The sequence below is a fragment of the Halictus rubicundus genome, chromosome 13 (genome assembly GCF_050948215.1).
Source record: "Halictus rubicundus isolate RS-2024b chromosome 13, iyHalRubi1_principal, whole genome shotgun sequence".
In the NCBI taxonomy this organism is placed as follows: domain Eukaryota; kingdom Metazoa; phylum Arthropoda; class Insecta; order Hymenoptera; family Halictidae; genus Halictus; species Halictus rubicundus.
Window position 1 is genome coordinate 9,102,099 of NC_135161.1, and position 19,309 is coordinate 9,121,407.

The 19,309-nt window shown below is 47.0% G+C and overlaps 1 protein-coding gene across 3 annotated transcripts in view; it reads right to left on the bottom strand.

Annotated features, from left to right (window-relative positions):
* Positions 1–19,084, bottom strand: part of Dac (dachshund family transcription factor) — a 299,290-nt gene extending 280,206 nt beyond the window's left edge. The window contains exon 1 of one of the 3 annotated variants that reach the window (XM_076799306.1): positions 17,238–19,084. In XM_076799306.1, the coding sequence (XP_076655421.1) occupies positions 17,238–18,019 (782 nt within the window). In that variant the 5' untranslated portion in view covers positions 18,020–19,084. The remainder of the gene's footprint in view (positions 1–17,237) is intronic. The other 2 variants (XM_076799304.1, XM_076799305.1) reach the window with 2 other exon arrangements.
* Between the last annotated feature and the right edge of the window lie 225 nt (positions 19,085–19,309).

Genomic DNA, 19,309 nt, shown 5'->3' on the forward strand with positions numbered 1-19,309 from the left:
TAGGCTCCGTTGGTTGATCGATGATCGATCAATACTGGTCTCGACTTTTACATTGATTTCAACTCGCTTTTCATTTATTTCGTTGCAAAATACTATAGGCTGCTCGTTCCTCTCGCGTAGAACGGTCGACGCAACGTTATACATATTGAGGATCGTTACTGTCGACGATTACTATGTTAAAGACGTGAGTCAGATCTCCAAGCATTCTACTTTATAATATGCCACGAAACGAAATAAGTAAAAGGAAAGTATCCTTACGTTATCCTCATTAAGGAACGTTACTACCGGAGAGAACTCGCGGAATGAAATACTCACTCGTAATCACCATGCAAAATTTCTATGCATGCACAATTTCCGAAGAAAGAATTCTCTTCAATACCTTCCAATTTAACGAAGCAATTAATACACGTTGTATACGGGACACGTACTAATAGCTAGATATTTCGCATGCGTTTGCGTAAAATATAATATTTTATAAAATAATGCTGGCAATAAATACACTGCGGATTTGATGTGTTTATGAGGGGAAAAAAATTAGTGAAATTTAAAACTTTAAAGAGATTACAAAACTTTAAGGATATCGGTACACACGGGTATCAAATTCAATACTTTTACTATCCTAACATAAAAATATGTACACTACCGCTCAAAAGTATACGGACACTCAGCGGTGGATACGTCGATGAATCTCGTATTTAATTTTAGCGTAGTATTGGAAAGTTCCACATACATACATAATGTCTAATTTAAAACGTTAGATATTTCAGAAGAAACTAATCGAAATCGACAATAACTTTTATGCAATGCTAATACATATTTCCCACCTGTCCAGATACTTTTGAGCGGTAGTGTATAAGGGGACGTAGTGTCGATATTTAATACAGGATCATTAATTGAAAAATTTACCTTCCACTGTTAAAACTCGAGAAAATTTTTAAAAGCCATTTTGGAACTCATTTTTGTGTAACTCCTGTTTCTTGAAAGAAAAATTCTATTTAGCCCAAACATCATAAATTGATGGCGAGGAAACCGAGGCCCAAATAATAATTATTAATCACTCCGATTTTTAGACGCAGTCAAATCGTCAGATTTACCCTAAAATTCGACGGATCAGTGTGCGTTAACAGGGAACGCGGAATCCAATTTTTCCGGGAACTTTTTCGGAACTCCTACGAAAAACTACCGACAAAGCAAGCTCCTAGCCGGCTAATACCATAAGTTTCCATTACACCGGAGAGTAGAGTGGCTCAGGCCCAGGTAGCCGAACCGTCGAAATTCCGGGGCGGGCATGAAGCGGATCCGGAATCGTCGGTCGATTCGGTAACGGTTGATGCGGTTTTCGCCGTGCAAGGGGTGTAGTCCGGGGGGTGTGTCGGGGGGGGGGAGGGTTGCGCGATCCAAAAGTTCTAACAGTGGCTTAAAATACCGGGCGTCTAGCAGGGAGGTCTCGTGCGTCGTTTAATTACCGTGTGTAACGAGTTCGAGTGGCTGCCGTGTGCGCACGAAACCCCTTCTCGAGAAAAGGGGGTGCGATATGCTCGCTGACGTCGTCCACGAATCACTCGAAATTACCGTGTACCGTTGCGACCCACACACCCCTCCTCTCTCCCGTTTCACTTCCACCCCTTTTCCCAGCGTTCCGTCTCGGGCTCGCTGTGTGTGCAAACCCAGCCCAAACCACCCCTCGCCCCGCCTTATCCAACCGAGCAGCTTTTCACCCCGAACCGTTTCGATCCTCCGTTCGAATCGCTCGATTCGCGAGAGAAAGAGAGAGAGAGAGAGAGAGAGGGTAGACGCCAAGCAACTGGGCGTACCTTCGTGCGTAGATTTTATGCATTTGCGAAAAAAAAAAAGGAACGACTAGGGGAAAGTGAGTTGCGACATAATTAATATTTTCTGAACGTTGGAAATATATTTCCGAACCACCCTCGCGTCGAGTCGGCGTACAGAAAATTTTAATTATGTTAGAACTTACCCCGTGTTGCCACCTCGGTCTCCTCTAGGTGAAACTTGGAACAGTAGGATAGCGATAGATTACTATTAGACTGCGGATTTTACGCGTTTATGGCACAAATGAGTGGGCGACATGTAAGATAGAAGAATTACCGAACGAGTTTGGTGTTGCTCGTTATGTGTAGACTATTAAAATTATTAGAGGAAGTCAATTTTCATGCGATTTTATTATTATTTTGCATGGAGTTGTTATCTAGTCTAGTTAGTATACCTTTATTTGGTTCCAGTACTGTGTAATTGAGTTAGAAAATTTGTATTTCGCATCAAGATGCGCAGTTTAATGATGTGTGTTGCTCGGAACATTCTACCGGTACCGGGAATAGTTAACGGGTGAGAAGAGAGAGAGAGAGAGAGAGAGAGAGAGAGAGAGAGAGAGAGAGAGGCGGAGAGAGAGACAGAGTCCTTGGAGCATCAAAGAGAGAACCGTCTAAGCGAAAAGTGTCGAGAGCCGACGGAGGAGGGTTGTCTTTCGCGAAAGGGTCGATTAGAAGGGTAGGCCGAGGCGATGCGAGGGTGGGAAAGATACCCACGGGTCGACCCACAGTCAGCTGTTTTAATGTGGGTCACCGGAGACTGCGAAACGATCGATTTCCGGCGAAAACGACACTGTCCTGTCCCGCTTGATCCGCTACCATAAAAATCTGATAGATCCCACAAAAATCCCGATCCTATATTCCTTATCCAGTACTTTGAACTTATCAGATCGGAGCGATATAAATCATTCCGCGTTGCAAATTCATTAGAAGACTGTGGATCTCAAAATAAAAATTGTCTGGATCAACTCTCTCTTTCATCACTAAATTCGAAATAATATATTATTAGTAGACTGCCGATCTTTATGGAAAATAAAATTCTTTTACCTGAAGTGCAACGAACTGAAGTGAAATAGAAATTTATTTTCTTTCTTACTATGCTTGGCAGATTGAAAATAATATAATAGTATGTTTAAATTTTTCTAATATTTTCGTTACTCAAAATTACACCTACCAATTTTCGTCATAAACGCATAAAATCCGCAGTCTAATTATCAGTCTTACATTCCATTAATCTTTCTTCTAAATCGCATCAATTCATTTTCCCACGAATGCATCAAATCTGCAGTCTAATAGTAACAGATTAATTCATATTTCCGACATACGCATTGAAAATTATAAAGTGAAACGCATTATAAACGATACACATTATAAACGATACACATTACAAACTATATAATTATAAAGCATCATTGAATATCGTAGAAATTACTTATTGACATCAGGGTTCATATAGAATAATAAAAATAAGATTCTGGTATTACTAAAAATCCATAAATGACTAGGTATTAGATTGAAAATTCAAAATTCTACACAGAATGATACACCATCGTCGCCACTATCCTGAAGTGTAACCGACAACAATATGTCATAACCGGGCACTAAATAAAAGGCGGCATGAGAAATAAAATGGCAGATCCTCTCGGAACTGGTGCGAGCAATAAACTAAAAATCAACGCGTCGACGGCACAGGGCTCGAGGAATCGATCCGAGGCGCGTCCCTGATGGATCGCACGTATTTTTCCCGGGGCCCTACGATGTTTTGGGCCAGGTGGCGATCGGCGGTGTTCTCCGGAGTCGTGGTTTCTCGCGTCCACGCGATCTCTCCCTCGATCGATCACCCGTTCCATCCACTTTTCGTCGAGCTCGCCCGATACGATCTGCGAGATCCGCGATAGCATCATCGGAGAGCGAACAACACCCTGCTGCCGCTGAACGTCCGATCGAATACTGATTTATACCCCGGAGAGCCAGAACAATGAGGAAAAATAATACACCGGGCCTCGGACGAATGGGCGGACTTAGGTGTCGACGACAGATTTTCGTTGTCGTCGTCGATCGTCGACGAGGCGGGACGACGTCGACGACGGACTTCCGTACAGGCCGACGACCCCTTCGAGATAAAACACAAACACGCCGCCAGCAACCGGCGAATGCATATTTATGCGGTAGGCGTTGTGTTCCGCGGACTTCTGCAGAACAACCCCGGCAACTCTGCCGATTCGAAAAATAGTTTGGGGTCCTCGAAAGAAAGCAAAGTCCGCCGAAAAGTTGCGCCATTGGCCCCCCGACAACTTTGCCCGAACTGCATCCGATCAGTGCTTGCGGCGACCCGATTGCGGATTTTTATGTCCCCGGCGAATTTTAAAATCGAGTCACTGCTCGCGGATGTTGTTGACAATTAAATTACAGATTTGATAGGATGTAATTCCCCTTTTAAATTACCTTCAGAATACAAGTATTCACTGGATTGCGACATTTGTGTTTGTTCACTTAGTTTCTGAGAACGTTATCACAGTCTTTGCTCTGTATATGTCCCAAACGCCTAGGCGACAAATGTCCCAGAACTGTTCCCACTGAATAATACAAAAGTCTCTCCTCGCCGATATGTGTCCCTGGCTAGACCCGTCTTTGGACAAACATCGAGTAAACACTTTGTAATTACTCATACATAGTATTTGCAATCTCAAAATTTTAATTTCAGTGTTCCAAGCATGAACAAAAGTCTGCTACTTCCTACCTAGTATTTACTCTCCATTAGATATTTCTCTGAATAAAAATTCATTTCCGTTGGAGTCGTATGAAGTGGTAACCAGTTATGCAGATATCGGTGCCTTTTCTCGACTGTGAAATGTAAATGCATGAAGATCCACAGTCTATTGATCACCGATCGAGGCGCAGAGTGACGGACAAGTCGGAATGAATTGGCACTCGAAACGTCAGAACTCGGACGATGATCGTCCGGACGGTGGTGGAATCGGCGGTGGGTTTCGCGTTCCCGATTCACCGGATGGAAATGTGGGAATCGGAGGAGCGAATAAATGGAAATATCACGGGTCGTCAATGGGCACGATATCGCGGTGGAAAGACAAGGAGCTACGGGAGCCTGGCGCCGGCCGCCGATACAATGCCGACCCCGAAGATGACTTGCATCTGCACCGGGTCTACACGACGAGGAATCGCCCGATCCTAGCCACAGGCGTTTTCGTTCGACTTCCTCCTTGACTTTCCCCTCCCTCTCTCTCTCTCTCTCTCTCTCTCTCTCTCTCGCTCTCTCTCTCTCCCTGGCATCGTCGTGATATCCCTCATGAATTCTCATCGCGAGCGAGAAACGATTCCATCGGCCGGTTTATTGTCGGACTACTCGAGGCTAACAGTTTTCCTCGAGGCGAGCGGTTTTCGAGTCCTTTCCCTTGGTCCCTCGAGTCTGATACGCCGGAATCATCCTGATATAAACTGACCCCCTCGTATCGATGATTTTTATTCGAACTCCGATGATCGATGCATACGAATTTATGGTAGGCGGCCCCCATAGCGATTCTTTATGCAAATTACGAATTTTCTTGGTGGGGCGATTATTGCGAGGAACGCGAGTTAAATGGGTTTCTACTGTTTAATATTTTTAACACTAGAACGACCGGAGCAGTCGAAATGACTGCTTCCTAATTTTTTCTTTCACAATTACTGAAATGGTAAAAATGTTTTCATCGGAAATTTTTTAACGAACCTCTTCATTGAAGCACGTATTACAATAAAAGTTGTATGAAGTCTGAATGCGCACAGTCTTGTCACTGTTACAAAGCAGTATACGTCGGTCGCATTTATTGCTCGGTCGTTCTAGTGTTAATAAGAAAAATTGTCAAGGTTTATCAGTGACCAATAGACTCACAGAATAAATAAAACCGTCACAATTTTAAGGCTAGTTTAGTTTCCCGCGGCAAAAAGATCGGTTTTCATTTTATTGACTGTCACGCACCAAATTGTAGTCTGAAAAATTCAGGAACAATAATTATAACAATACATCGGTGCTGTAAAAATATAAATGTGGTGTCTCTAGAACTTTCATGTGAAACCTGCATTTTATTGTGGTTTTTGTTTTTTCACTAGCAGGATTTTCAATTTAAAAATCCGAAACGAATTGCAGAGTATGAACTTGGGTGCTTAACATATCTCTGATTTTTCTTAGAATTTTTAAACATCGTTAACTAGGGAAAATAGGCCTAAAACTGATTTTTCAATTTTACCCCATAACTACCCTCCCGATGGAGATATGGGGTTGAAATTTGGCACAGTATAGTCTTTCATGATGCCCAATCGAATGACCCACCAACTCAAGGGCACTTTTGACCTCCTTATCCGGCTGTACCCTTATTTCAGCTGATAGTGATTCTTTATCGCAAAATACGAATTTTCCTAGTTGGGCGATTTCGGAGTTCTTCCATATGACAAATAATATTGTTTACAAATAATATTGGAAGGAAACCGCGGATTCACGAGGAGGAAAAAAGTCTGCAAGGCAACGGCAGACGGGGAGAAAGCTCGAAAAATAAAGGAAAGAGGCGGAAGGTTCTGTTAATCCTTCTTGTTTGCCTTTCCGTTAATTATCTAGAATTAAGAAGGCCGGTTGTCGCGGCGCTCCGACCGGTCGGCCGGATTACTGGCTCGATTATTACTTGTTGCGGATTATTAATTACCGAGAATTACTGGGAGAGCTGGGGTTCGGCTGCGAGGGGTTGCCCGAGTACCGAGGAAGAAACCGAGCGACGGATTTGCGCCGGAGACTCGATCGATCTTCGGTCTCGCGCGGAAACTTGCCACGTTGGGAAACAGTGTTTCTTCGATTACTATGGCGAGCCTAAACCGAGCCCTGAATACTGAAAGACAGTCAGGAATCGGTTCGGTTACGCTACAAAATTCTAACTTTCATCTTTGCAATTTCCAGTGCTTACTCGATATATGTCCAAAACACGGTTCTAGTCACGGACATATATCGTGAAGGAGACACTATTCTTTGATCCACGCGACCCTTACACTCCTCGGCGAGGTCTCCCGAGGTTCTTGGTGGCCTCTCACGGGGTATACTCCGTGGTAGTGGGCATAGTTGGTGACATTTATCATCCAGGCCTTGGCGACATATATAGAGAAATACCGTTCGAAGAAGAGTAGAAAATATGAATCACCATTTTTAACCAAAGGGTGTCCCTACCATTTTCGTGTACCCTAACAAATTTCAATTTTTAAGTGTTTCTAAATTTAATATGATTATTTTACAGGATTAAGGGGATGAAATGCTCCGACATGCTTTGCTGCACAGCCAATAAGTCCGACAGGCACTGTCTCGGTTAAATTATTTTCGCCATAAACGCAGAAGGTTCGAATCCAACCGAGTGGATATCGCGTCCAAGGGCCGCAACGTTGCAGAATATATCAGCGAATAATATTAGGTTTAGGGAGGGCTCGAATCAGCGGACAATAAAAGGAGCTATTTAAAGAAAACCATGAGCGGAAACGAGCGCGAGCAGCGGGCCCGAGGACGCGCACGTATCTGTGTCAAAAGCAGCCCGCCGGCAATAATGGAAGCCCTTAAAAACGTAAAGCTGGCTAGAGGGCCAGTTGAGCGAGCGCGTGGGTTATGAAACCGAGGAGGGGCAGAGAGTAACAGAGAGGAGAGGAGAGAGAGAGAGAGAGAGAGAGAGAGAGAGAAAAAACGGCCGAGCCAGCTGCCGTACACAATCCGATACAATCGCGGAGAGTGGATACGGTTTTCCGGGGAAGATAAATGGAAGCGTCGAAGGCACCCGGATCGCCGAAGGATCGTCCCGTACTCAGCCTACGGGAATAATTGCTGGGAAAACCAGATTTCACGAACCGGACATTGTCTCTAGCCCTTTACCCTCTTCCCTTCGCTGTACTCTTTACCGTGACTGTAGACTATCGACTCTTTCGTTTCTGCAAATTGTTTATTTCCCCGCTGTTGTTCAATTTTTATTTCGTCTTATTTCTCTACTAACTGACAATTTTTCTAGCATTTTTCCACACACGCTTTTCATTTTTTGAACCTGATTTGTGATTTTGATTTTGATCTACTCCAGTTCCTCCTTTAGGCTCAACCACCCCTATTCTATTCTTCTTCGTCTGATTTCTGTTCTGAATTCATCTCAATTCTTCTACCAGTTCTTCTTTACCCCCACTTTTCATTTTTTTACAAAAATATTTCTGGTTCTTTTCTTAATATTTATAAAAAATTCTCTTTTAATCTAAATCTACCTAAATTTTCTACTATCTTCAGCCATCCTCTTCTGTCTCCCTTGCTACCCCTCTTGTATCTTCTTTTAGTTTTCTTTAATGAAGATTTGAAATTTTTCCTCTCATCCATTCCTATATCTTCATCTACCCCTACTCTGGCAACCCCTTCGCCAATTTGCTTCACTATGTGTAACATTATTCTCATCGACTTCATCTAGCAGCCTCAGTACCCTCACCTACCCCTTCTTTTCAAATTTTCTTTGCTCTAATTAAATTTCTCTCCTATTCACCCCTCTTGCACCTTCACCCCCATTTCACTACCCTCCTCGTATTACCTCCTTCTCCCATTTCTATTTTATTATTGCACTTCGTTAACCCCTTGTCCTTAAAACGACATCTACCTTTAGTCCTACCACATAAAATTCGACCATTACGCATTGAAGTTGAAGAGCAATGAAAAATTATTTTATTTTCCATCGATTTCGAGTGTCAGATGAGATAATAAATACAATTTCAATCGGAAGTGTTCGGACTTAAATCGCAAGGCAACGGATAAGTGTCGCTAAATGTCCCTTGTTTTCTTCACTAGTTTTCCGTCCGCGAATTTCGAACCTCCATATCTCATGTCCGATTTCTTCAGAGGTAGCATGATCGATCATACAGTTTCAATCCGAAGTGTTCGGAATTAAATCGTGAGACAAAGGATAAGTGTCGCTAAATGTCCCCTCTTTGCTTTAGTAGTTTTCGGTCCGCGAATTTCGAACCGCCATATCTCATGTCCGATTTCTTCAGAGGTAGCATGATCGATCATACAATTTAAATCCGAAGTGTTCGGACTTAAATCGCAAGGCAACGGATAAGCGTCGCTAAATGTCCCCTCTTTGCTTTACTAGTTTTCGGTCCGCGAATTTCGAACCGCCATATCTCATGTCCGATTTCATCAGAAGTAGCATGATCGATCATACAGTTTCAATCCGAAGTGTTCGGACTTAAATCGCAAGGCAACGGATAAGCGTCGCTAAATGTCCCCTCTTTGCTTTACTAGTTTTCGGTCCGCGAATTTCGAACCGCCATATCTCATCGTGTCCGATTTCTTGAGAGGTAGCATGATCGATTTGGAAATCGTACTACTTTCCAGCACGGGCACCGGCGCGTTTGCGCGATTAAACGCGAACGCGTACCCATTTAACCGCGCGCGTCTCTGCACACGGTGCATGAGCGCACGGCAACAACGAGGCGAGAGAGAAGAGCCTAGACGTACGGAGCCAAGAAAATAAATATTAATAACGATGCTTTCCCTCTCCCCCCCCCCCCTCTATCTGCTTTCCTTTCTCTAGTCGAGCGTCTTCTTTATCCTCGCAGCCGAGTACTCCCCTCTCGCTCTTATCTTCCCTCTACACAACTAGACCACGAATCCCCGGTTGCACTCTTTCCCTCTCCTAATTCTCTCTCTCTCTCTCCCTCTCTCTCTCTCTCTCTCTCTCTGTCTGTCTGTCTGTCTCTGTTCGTCTCTCTCTCCGTAACTCTCCGGGTGCGCGTTTGTGCATTGTTAGGGCCATTACGGGAGCCAATTAATCTATGCACAATTTTATAATTAAACGGCTAATAGCGCATAGAATTATAGTCCAGGGCCGCGCGCACTCCCACGTATCCTGCCGCGTTGGTTCGCGTCGGTTGGTACGCTTATTCGTTCGCGGATTATGCGTCGAGAAAGACGTTGAAGGGAAAAGAAGGGACCCCGGGCAGGAAGAGACGAGGAAATCTCCGATTCAACCGAACGAATATTGCGTGTGGTAACATTTACATAGACAAGGCGCGAGCGTGTGCGTATTGCAACAGTGTGCAGGTATGCACGTATGCACGTATGTACGTGTGCGCGTCGCACAATCGTTCGCCTCGTTGCTTCTTCCCAGCGAATCGGGACACCTCGCCGACGATGATTCAGTTCGATCGTCGCGGACCCAGGGCAAATTGACTGCAGGATAATTGGCTCGTCTCGTTAGCGAGCGTATATGGCATCAATTAGGCGTAGCCGGGAAGGAGCGTGCTCGACGGCCGAATCGGGGACGATTCTCGCCGATCGGTGGACGCGTGGGCGGACAAGGCGTTTCGATTTGTAAGCGTCATTCACAATTACCCCAGGCTGAAAAAAGAAAAGAAAGCCCCCGAGATCCTCTAAACAACTTAATTGGTCCTCGCAACGATACCGACGCGGCCACGAGATATACTCCTGACATTTGCCGCAAACGATTCGAGATTTTTCAACGTTACACGCTTCGCTGTTCCGCTTCCCCGTCTCCGGGAAAATTATATCGCCACGGGTACATATTTGTTCGCGCATGATCGAGCAATTTCCCTGTGGGCGTCCGACGGGGACATTTCATCCCTTTCAGACAGAAAAAAGAATGGGAATAATGAGAGCGTGCTCCACGCTGGAACAACGTGTAGAAGTTCCCTTCTGTGTCAGCAGAAGAATCAGACACTATTTTTAATTAGCTAGTTATATACAGTGATTTCTCTATATATGTCGCCGAGGCCTGGATGATAAACGTCGCCGAATTATCTCCAGTATCGCGAATATATCCCGCAAAGGGCCAAGAACCTCGAGAGCCCTCGAACACGGCTGGGAACGTCTCCTGGACGATACATGACGTTAACAAGACCCGTGTCGTTGACATATATCGAGAATTCACTGTAGCAAGGTGGATGATCATCCATTTAAAATCACTGTGATGTCACTTGCCGAGTCATTCGCAATCTGACGCTGAATAACATTAATGGCAATATTATTTCGCCTCCGACTTTAAGCAAATCACTGGAAGAAGTCGGTGTAAATAAATTCACAGGTATTTACAATCCTCTTTCGTCACTGTTCCACTCAATGACAATAGTATTTCCGAAATGAGTCTAAGCTACACAAGAAGATGCCGCGAGGTTATCCTACAAGAACAGTTAGGATTGCTAGTAATCGAGGCCTTGTGCAGCGGATTTCAGAAAGACCGGCTGGCGCAAAGATCGAAGACTCTCGATCCTCGATCACCGACGCTACGCGACGCGACGCTCGCGTTGCAGCGCAGCCGGCGCCGCCGCTCGAAACCGCAAGAAAAATCTGGCTGAATTATCGGTGCGGTTCTCGGTGCATGCTGTTGCATCGATGGCGATAGAGCCGGGCCGTAGGGCCGTGTAACCGTGCGCGCGAAACCCCCTCGAGCCTCTCCACGTAGAGAGACAGAATGAGAGAGAGAGAGAGAGAGAGAGAGAGAGAGAGAGAGAGAGAGAGAGAGAGCAGCAAGCGGAGGTAACATCGGTGTGTAGCCAGTGTTCCCGGTGTTACCACTGCCCGTGCATTATCAGAATGTAACGACGTCAGCGGTACACGCGACCAGCACCGGACACCGCACACACGAGGACCATACCGCGGTCTCTTAATCATCCGATTTTTCCTGGCGATCCTCCCTCGCACTCCCGCACTCCGCAAACCTCCCCTCGGCACACTGCACCTCCCCTCGTCGCTAACGCGGTGTCCATCGTTTTTCCAATCGATACGGAAACTCGAGGAATTGCACCGCCATCATCGCTCCATAGATCATTAAATAGCGGTTTTTGGTTCGGGAATTTTGTACTGATCGACACTGCGCGTTTTACGACAACGCGTGGGTGCCATTTAAAGCAGCGGAGGGATCAGACGAATTTTTAAATGTCAGCGGAATGTCTGCAACTTGGTGAAACTACTACAGCAAGAAATTGAATTAAATAAACAGGAAAATTAATAACTGAGCCGTTTTTCTGTTTCAGGGATTTAACACTGATCAGGACACTGTGGATTTTACGACAACGAGTAGGTGCCATTTAAAGCAGTGGACCAGAAAAATTATGAAATGTCAATGCACTATCCTCATCTTGGTGAAACTATTGCAGCAAAAAATTGAATTAAATAAGCATGAAAATAAATAACTGAGCCATTAATAAATAACTGTTTCAGGTATTTCAGACTGATCAGCACACTGTGCATTTTACGACAACGAGTGGGTGCCATTTAAAGCAGTGGAAGGATCAGAAGAATTGTAAAATGTCAGCGGACTATCTGCAACTTGGTGAAACTACTACAGCAAGAAATTGAATTAAATAAGCAAGAAAATAAATAACTGTTTCAGGTATTTCAGACTGATCAGCACACTGTGCATTTTACGACAACGAGTGGGTGCCAATTAAAGCAGTGGAAGGATCAGAAGAATTTTAAAATGTCAGCGGACTATCTGCAACTTGGTGAAACTACTACAGCAAGAAATTGAATTAAATAAGCAAGAAAATAAATAACTGAGCCATAAATAAATAACTGTTTCAGGTATTTTGGACTGATCAGCACACTGTGCATTTTACAACGACGAGTAGGTGCCATTTAAAGCAGGGGAAGGATCAGAAGAAAGAAATTGAATTAAATAAGCAAGAAAATAAATAATTGAGCCGTTTCTGTTTCAGGTGTTTTAGACTGATCAGGACACTGTGAATTTTACGACAACTGGTAGGTGCCATTTAAAGCAGTGGAGGGGCCAGAAGGATCAGAAAAATTAAAAAATGTCAATGCACTATCCTCATCTTGGTGAAACGACTGAGAGCAAGAAATTGAATTAAATAAGCAAGAAAATAAATAATTGAGCCGTTTCTGTTTCAGGTGTTTTAGACTGATCAGGACACTGTGAATTTTACGACAACTGGTAGGTGCCATTTAAAGCAGTGGAGGGGCCAGAAGGATCAGAAAAATTAAAAAATGTCAATGCACTATCCTCATCTTGGTGAAACGACTGAGAGCAAGAAATTGAATTAAATAAGCAAGAAAGTAAATAACCGAGCCGTTTCTCTTTCAGGAATTTTAGACTGGTCTACATTGTGCATTCTACGACAACGAGTAGGTGCCATTCAAAGCAGTGGAAACACGACTGCAAGAAAGGAATTATTAAGCGATTGTTGCAACTCACGCGGACAATTTTTATTTCGCATAGAGATCTATTGTACAAGCAGTCAGATCTTGAAGATTAGATGAAGGGTGGTAATACTCTTCATTCGTTTCTGTAGTTTCATTTTCTGTAACTTCTTTAGGTTTCAGAAATTGAAGAGGAGTGGAGGTTCAAGTTTGAGTTAGGTTTGGTGACGTGTTCAGACATAGTGTTTTGAGTAGAATGCCCTGAACAGTTAAGGAAGGGTTGTACCTCGTGGTTTGTTACTTCAGATTGCAGAAATTCAAGAGAAGCTTCGAATCAACCCCTGTTGACGTATTTGGACGCAGCTCCACAAGAATGATACAATTTCAATATTTGTTCGTTTAGATTGCAGAACGTTAAATACAAGTAATACAGCTAGCCTAGGGACACGTTTGAGGACAGCACTGTGAACGATAACAAATAGAATGTAAGAATAACAAATAGAAATTTAGCTACCTTCGTGATACATATAGAAACAGTTTCTTTCACGACAGAGGTCCTTGAAAAAATTGTTTTAGCTTCCCCCAGTCCTACAGAAGTGTCACCGTGACATCTGGTTGGCATAATGAATCTACAAGTCTAAATAAAAAGGAACGCCTCTCTTACGGACACTTACAAAGCAAATCAAAACTTTATTAAAATCCCTGGTTACAGATTCCACCATCGGCAAATCTAACTTGCAATGCCAAGAAGTACAACACCACTTCATAAAAGTTCCTTTAAAACATCCACGCGTCTGAAAGCACCCTAAGCCACCCCCGTTATTACAGTTTTTGTTAATACAAAAATAGGAACCAGCAGCACGAAAAATCATTCTGTCTGGCGTCGGAGAGAACTCGAGGATCGCGCTTTCGCTTTCGCAGCAGTCAGCAACGGGACGCAACAGAAATATCGGAAGCACAGTAAATTTTTTCGAAAGCGAGTCTGAAACGCTATCGTCTGGGGCGATTGAGAGGAGCAACTCGCGGCGCGGAGCCAAACTGCGGAGAAATGATGGATCATCCTCTCTGTGTTCGAGGGACATCGACCGGTCAGGTTTTCACTTTTTCGTGGTAGACAATGCGCGGCCGACGCGCACCATCCTAACCGCACGCACTCTCTCTCTCCCAGCCGAATAAAAGAAACCGAGTACGCGTTACCGAATAATTAACCGATAGCTCAAGCAAACTAGTTTCCAGAGTCCACAAGGGTGGTGGTGCTCCGGAGCAGAGCACGTCTATTTCAAAATAGCCCCGAGGGTGTCGAACGGGAGCGTTTCGAAAGCTACTAGAAACCCAATAAGAAAGCTCGCAAATGGGAAATGTAAACAGCATTCCCTCGGGAGAGAGAGAGAGAGAGAGAGAGTAGTGTTCGAGAGCGAGAAACAGAGAGAGGGAGTCTGTCGAGAGAGGGCTGTGTGGCGCACGAGCCGACGGCTCGGCCAGCTCTGGTTCTGTAACTGCGACTCGGATTATTTCGATCCCTATCCCTACAGCCGTCTCTTTCCTCCCGATTTCTCTTTCCCTCTGTTCCCGTCTCTATTCCCTCCGCTCGGAATCCCTCGACCCTCTTTCTCCTTCGCCCTCGCTTCTGTCGCGCTGAATCCGTTTCCGTTGTGACTGCCACTGCGCGCCGCGCCGCCGGCAATACTATTGTCCCTTTCTGGGCACCGTTTCGTTCCCGAATCGATCCCACCTAACGCCCCCAAAATTCTATCCGCAACACGATCCCGCGATCCAACGCCTAGCCGAGAGAGAACAATTTGAAACCGATCGTCCCACGATTCGAGATCTCGACGAGAACGAGATTTTATCACGAGAAGCGAAACGCCGAAGAGGACCCGCGTGCCGAAGGACAATATTTTCCCCGACGTTCGCCGGATCCCCTCGTTCCGTTTACCATTCCGTTTCGTCTGCCGTCTGACTCGTGGGTGGGGTAAGCTTGTACTACAGCCACTTCTCTCTGTCTCGTCGGTGGGGACGATTCATTCAGAGAAACTGCCGTGAAAGGGACACCTGTTGGCACCGAGGCCCGTTGACAATTCCAGATACAAAGGCACGTGCCTTCGAATCGGCTCCTCCAACGGGACGGTGGCTGCTCCGCCACGATCCGGCCACGCGAGAAAATAATTCCACGGAAATCCCCCAACGTTCGATTCGGTGTCGTTACTCTAAAATTTTCGGGGACATGCCCCAAGCGAAAACAATCTCACAGTATTCCCAGTGACTACTCGATATATGTCACCAACACGGGTCTTGCCAGCGTCGTGTATCGTCCAGGAGACGTAACCCGAGTCGCGTTATGTTTACACTCCTCGGCGTCCCAGTGGAGACAATCCCACGACATTTATCATCCAAGCCTTGGCGACAAGTATAGAGAAATCACTGTACTGACATTGAAATTGCAAGTGTGGAAAGCAGCTCCAGGTTTCAAATTCTTCCAAATTGTCCCAGTGGTCTCTAGAATCTCAGAAGAGCCTAGGACCCCTAAAGAATTCGCTGTGGATTGCTGTCTGTTCTTCAGCTGATCATGCCTTGGCGACATATATAGAGAAATCACTGTACCGAAACTGTGGAACTTAGCTCTAGGTATCAAATTGTTCCAAATTGTCCCAGTGGTCTCTAGAATCTCAGAAGAGCCTAGGACCCCTAAAGAATTCGCTGTGGATTGCTGTCTGTTCTTCAGGTAATCATGCCTTGGCGACATATATAGAGAAATCACTGTACTGAAATTGAAATTGCAAGTGTGGAAAGCAGCTCTAGGTTTCAAATTGTTCCAAATTGTCGCAGTGGTCTCTAGAATCTCAGAAGAGCCTAGGACCCCTAAAGAATTCGCTGTGGATTGCTGTCTGTTCTTCAGGTAATCATGCCTTGGCGACATATATAGAGAAATCACTGTACTGAAACTGTGCAAGGCAGCTCTAGGTATCAAATTGTTCCAAATTTTCCCAGTGGTCTCTAGAATCTTTGAAGAGCCTAGGACCCCTAAAGAATTCGCTGTGGATTGCTGTCTGTTCTTCAGCTAATCATGCCTTGGCGACATATATAGAGAAATCACTGTACTGAAATTGAAATTGCAAGTGTGGAAAGCAGCTCTAGGTTTCAAATTGTTCCAAATTGTCGCAGTTGTCTCTAGAATCTCAGAAGAGCCTAGGACCCCTGAAGACTTCGCTGTGGATTGCTGTCTGTTCTTCAGCTAACCATGCCTCGGCGACATATATAGAGAAATCACTGTACTGAAACTGTGCAAGGCAGCTCTAGGTATCAAATTCTTCCAAATTGTCCCAGTGGTCTCTAGAATCTCAGAAGAGCCTAGGACCCCTAAAGACTTCGCTGTGGATTGCTGTCTGTTCTTCAGCTGATCATGCCTTGGCGACATATATAGAGAAATCACTGTACTGAAATTGAAATTGCAAGTGTGGAAAGCAGCTCTAGGTATCAAATTCTTCTAAATTGTCCCAGTGGTCTCTAGAATCTCAGAAGAGCCTAGGACCCCTAACGGTTCGACGGTGCTCTTCATCTAACAATAACAAAGCAATACAGAATCGAAATAAAGAAGTTCCCACGTCAGTGTATATGTCACTCGGTAGTGAACGGGACCAACAGTGTCCGACCAGCGAGGGACAAGAGGATGGTTTCTTTCTTGAAGGCTTCACGAAGGTCCACGAGATAGAGGACACCGAGGTGCCGGCGTGAGCCTAGAGAGTTCGAAATTGAGACGGGCTGAGAAGCCGTGAAGGGGATGAGCCGAGGCAGCGAGAAGAGTAGCCGAGGCGCGATTAAAATATTTTTTGGTCGGGCCGGTAGCCGCGGAGCGGTTCCGTGGCTGGCCGAAGATAAAGTGCTGCCCAGAGGCGACACCGGGCGTTATTAATACACGCGAGGATCGTAGCTTCCGTTCCCGGGGAACGGGAGCCGCGGGACGAGCAGAGATCCCGTAGGTGGATCTCTGTACCCGTTGGTTGGTGGTATCGTCGCGCGTCATCGTCGGAGTTTGTTTGGCGTTCGGTTTCGACGACGACGATGGGTACCGGTTTCCCGGAGAGAACCGGAGATCTGAAGTGGTCGTTCTCAAGATTGCGCGACGATCTATAAGGTGGTCAGGTGGTTCGGGTCGAACGTGCGTATATTATGTACAACAAGATGTCCCATCGATGGACACCTTGGACGACCGCGATGCCCCGTGTGTTCGATCGATCAGCATTTACCTGGCGGTGGTGCAATCCCTGTACAGTATGTCGAAGTCCTTGCAGCTGAGTAGCTTGCACCGGTTGACGCCGGGCTGGATGGCTCCGAGGCCCCGTAGGATCCTGACTTGCTCGACGTTGCACACCAACGGCACTATGTCGAGCCTCTTCAGCTTCGTGTAGACGGTGTGCAGGCCGCCGACCAGGTGTTTCAGGAACAGCTCGAACGCCTGCGGTAGACAGAGCATCGTGTCCCCGGCGATGATGAACGCGGCGACCTTTTGACCGCGATAGTCGACCAGCTTGCACTCGTTCGCGGTCGGGTCGCTGGTGCTGATCGGCGGCGGGCTGTTGTACGATCTCGGCGGCAGGACCGCGTGATGTGCGGCCATCAGCTCCAACGGGGATCCATGGTGTCCGCTGAGCATGCCGCCCAATTGTCCCAGCAGACCGAGACCCGGCGGCGGCAGGCCCGGCATACGGGGCACCATACCTGGCGGTGCACCGGGTGCTCCTCCTGCGGATAACGGCGGTGGACTCAACGGCAGACCCTGCGGCGGGGAACCACGGGTCGGCGAACCCGGCGTCGGGACGCCTCGGTGCTGTTGCTGTTGCGATTGTTGGTCGCGAAGCTGGTCCCGTGGATGGGGCTGTTGGTGCGACGGCGGTGGCTGATTATGGGAACCGTGGAGCTGTTGTTGACTCTGCTGACCCGACGGGCTATGGGGGTGCTTCGGGCTGCCGGTTACGGGACTGGCGCGGCTACTGTGGTCGGAAGAACTATCCATCGCTCCGTGGTCCATGGAGTGTTCGAATGCCGCGCGACTCTTTGCCTATGGAGAACGCGAGTTGCTGCTGGGGTTGATCGAATAAGGTTCACTTAGGTCTCTGGCTCTCACTCTCTCTCTCTATCTGTACGCACAGCCGCCCACGTGGACGCCACCGGGCTTCGATCAGGACGCCCCGCCAGTCAACGCATACTACGGTCTGCGACGATGGTGTCTCCCGATCGGCTTCGGCCGGCTCCTAGCCGACGAGCAACGTGGTCGCCGCGTCGTCACAGCCAGGATCGACGGCGGCGGCGGCTATAGATCGGATCGGACCCGAAACAAGAGTCACTGTCACTCGACGGAGAAGAACTTGGTCGCGTTGTCTCACGGTTGCTACGGTTGTACCGTGTACGCGGGCCTAACAACTGCACTGTGCACAACCACTCGGACGACCGTGTCCATGACAATCGGATAATCGGCTTTCGATCGACACTGCGTGATCACCGGGCGATCTCTGGCGATCGTGGATTAAACAGGTCCGGTGGATCTTGGACCGGCTACGCTCGAGGAGCAGCCGCGAGCTGCCCCTCGTCGGATCGACGATCGGATCGACCACGACAGAAGTTCCTCGAGGCGATTGTCGCGTACCTCGGACCAGCCTCTTTTCACACTGAATATATCGGAGCACACTCGGATTGGGTTCGATACGGTCGGCGATCGACGACTGGTGGAATCGTGGAGAGGTTGTCGTCGACGACCGGCGACAGTAATCACGGACGGTAAAAACACAAAACGAAACGCGACGACGACGACGACGACGAAGACGTTCAACCGCGAACGACCGAGAACGACCGACGACGGAGTTACTGTCGCGGTGACAACGACCGCGACCACGGTGACGGACACAACGACGAAAAACCACGACGAGGACGGCGACGACGACGACGACGGCGACGACGACGACGACGACGACGGCGACGGCGACGGCGACGACGAAAGCGGCTGCGGCGGTAACTCGCAGGAACGCGCGTCGCTCGTTCTCAAAGTGGCAAACGCTCTCTCGGTCGAGTCGGGAGTATTTCCCTACCCAGTCACAGATGTAATAAATAAAAACATCAGTGGGAGCCCGAAGAACGGGGAGGATGGGCGTTCTGTGCGCGCAACCAAGTATCCGGTTGGCGGAGCCACCGGGGTGGCAGTCCTCCCGATTGGACGGCAGCCTCGCGGCGTCGACGCCTTTCGTGCCTTCCCCCGAACGGTGGTGGGACCGGCTCCGTGTTTCCCCACCAGGCGGCAACAACTGCCACCGACGACGCCGACCGG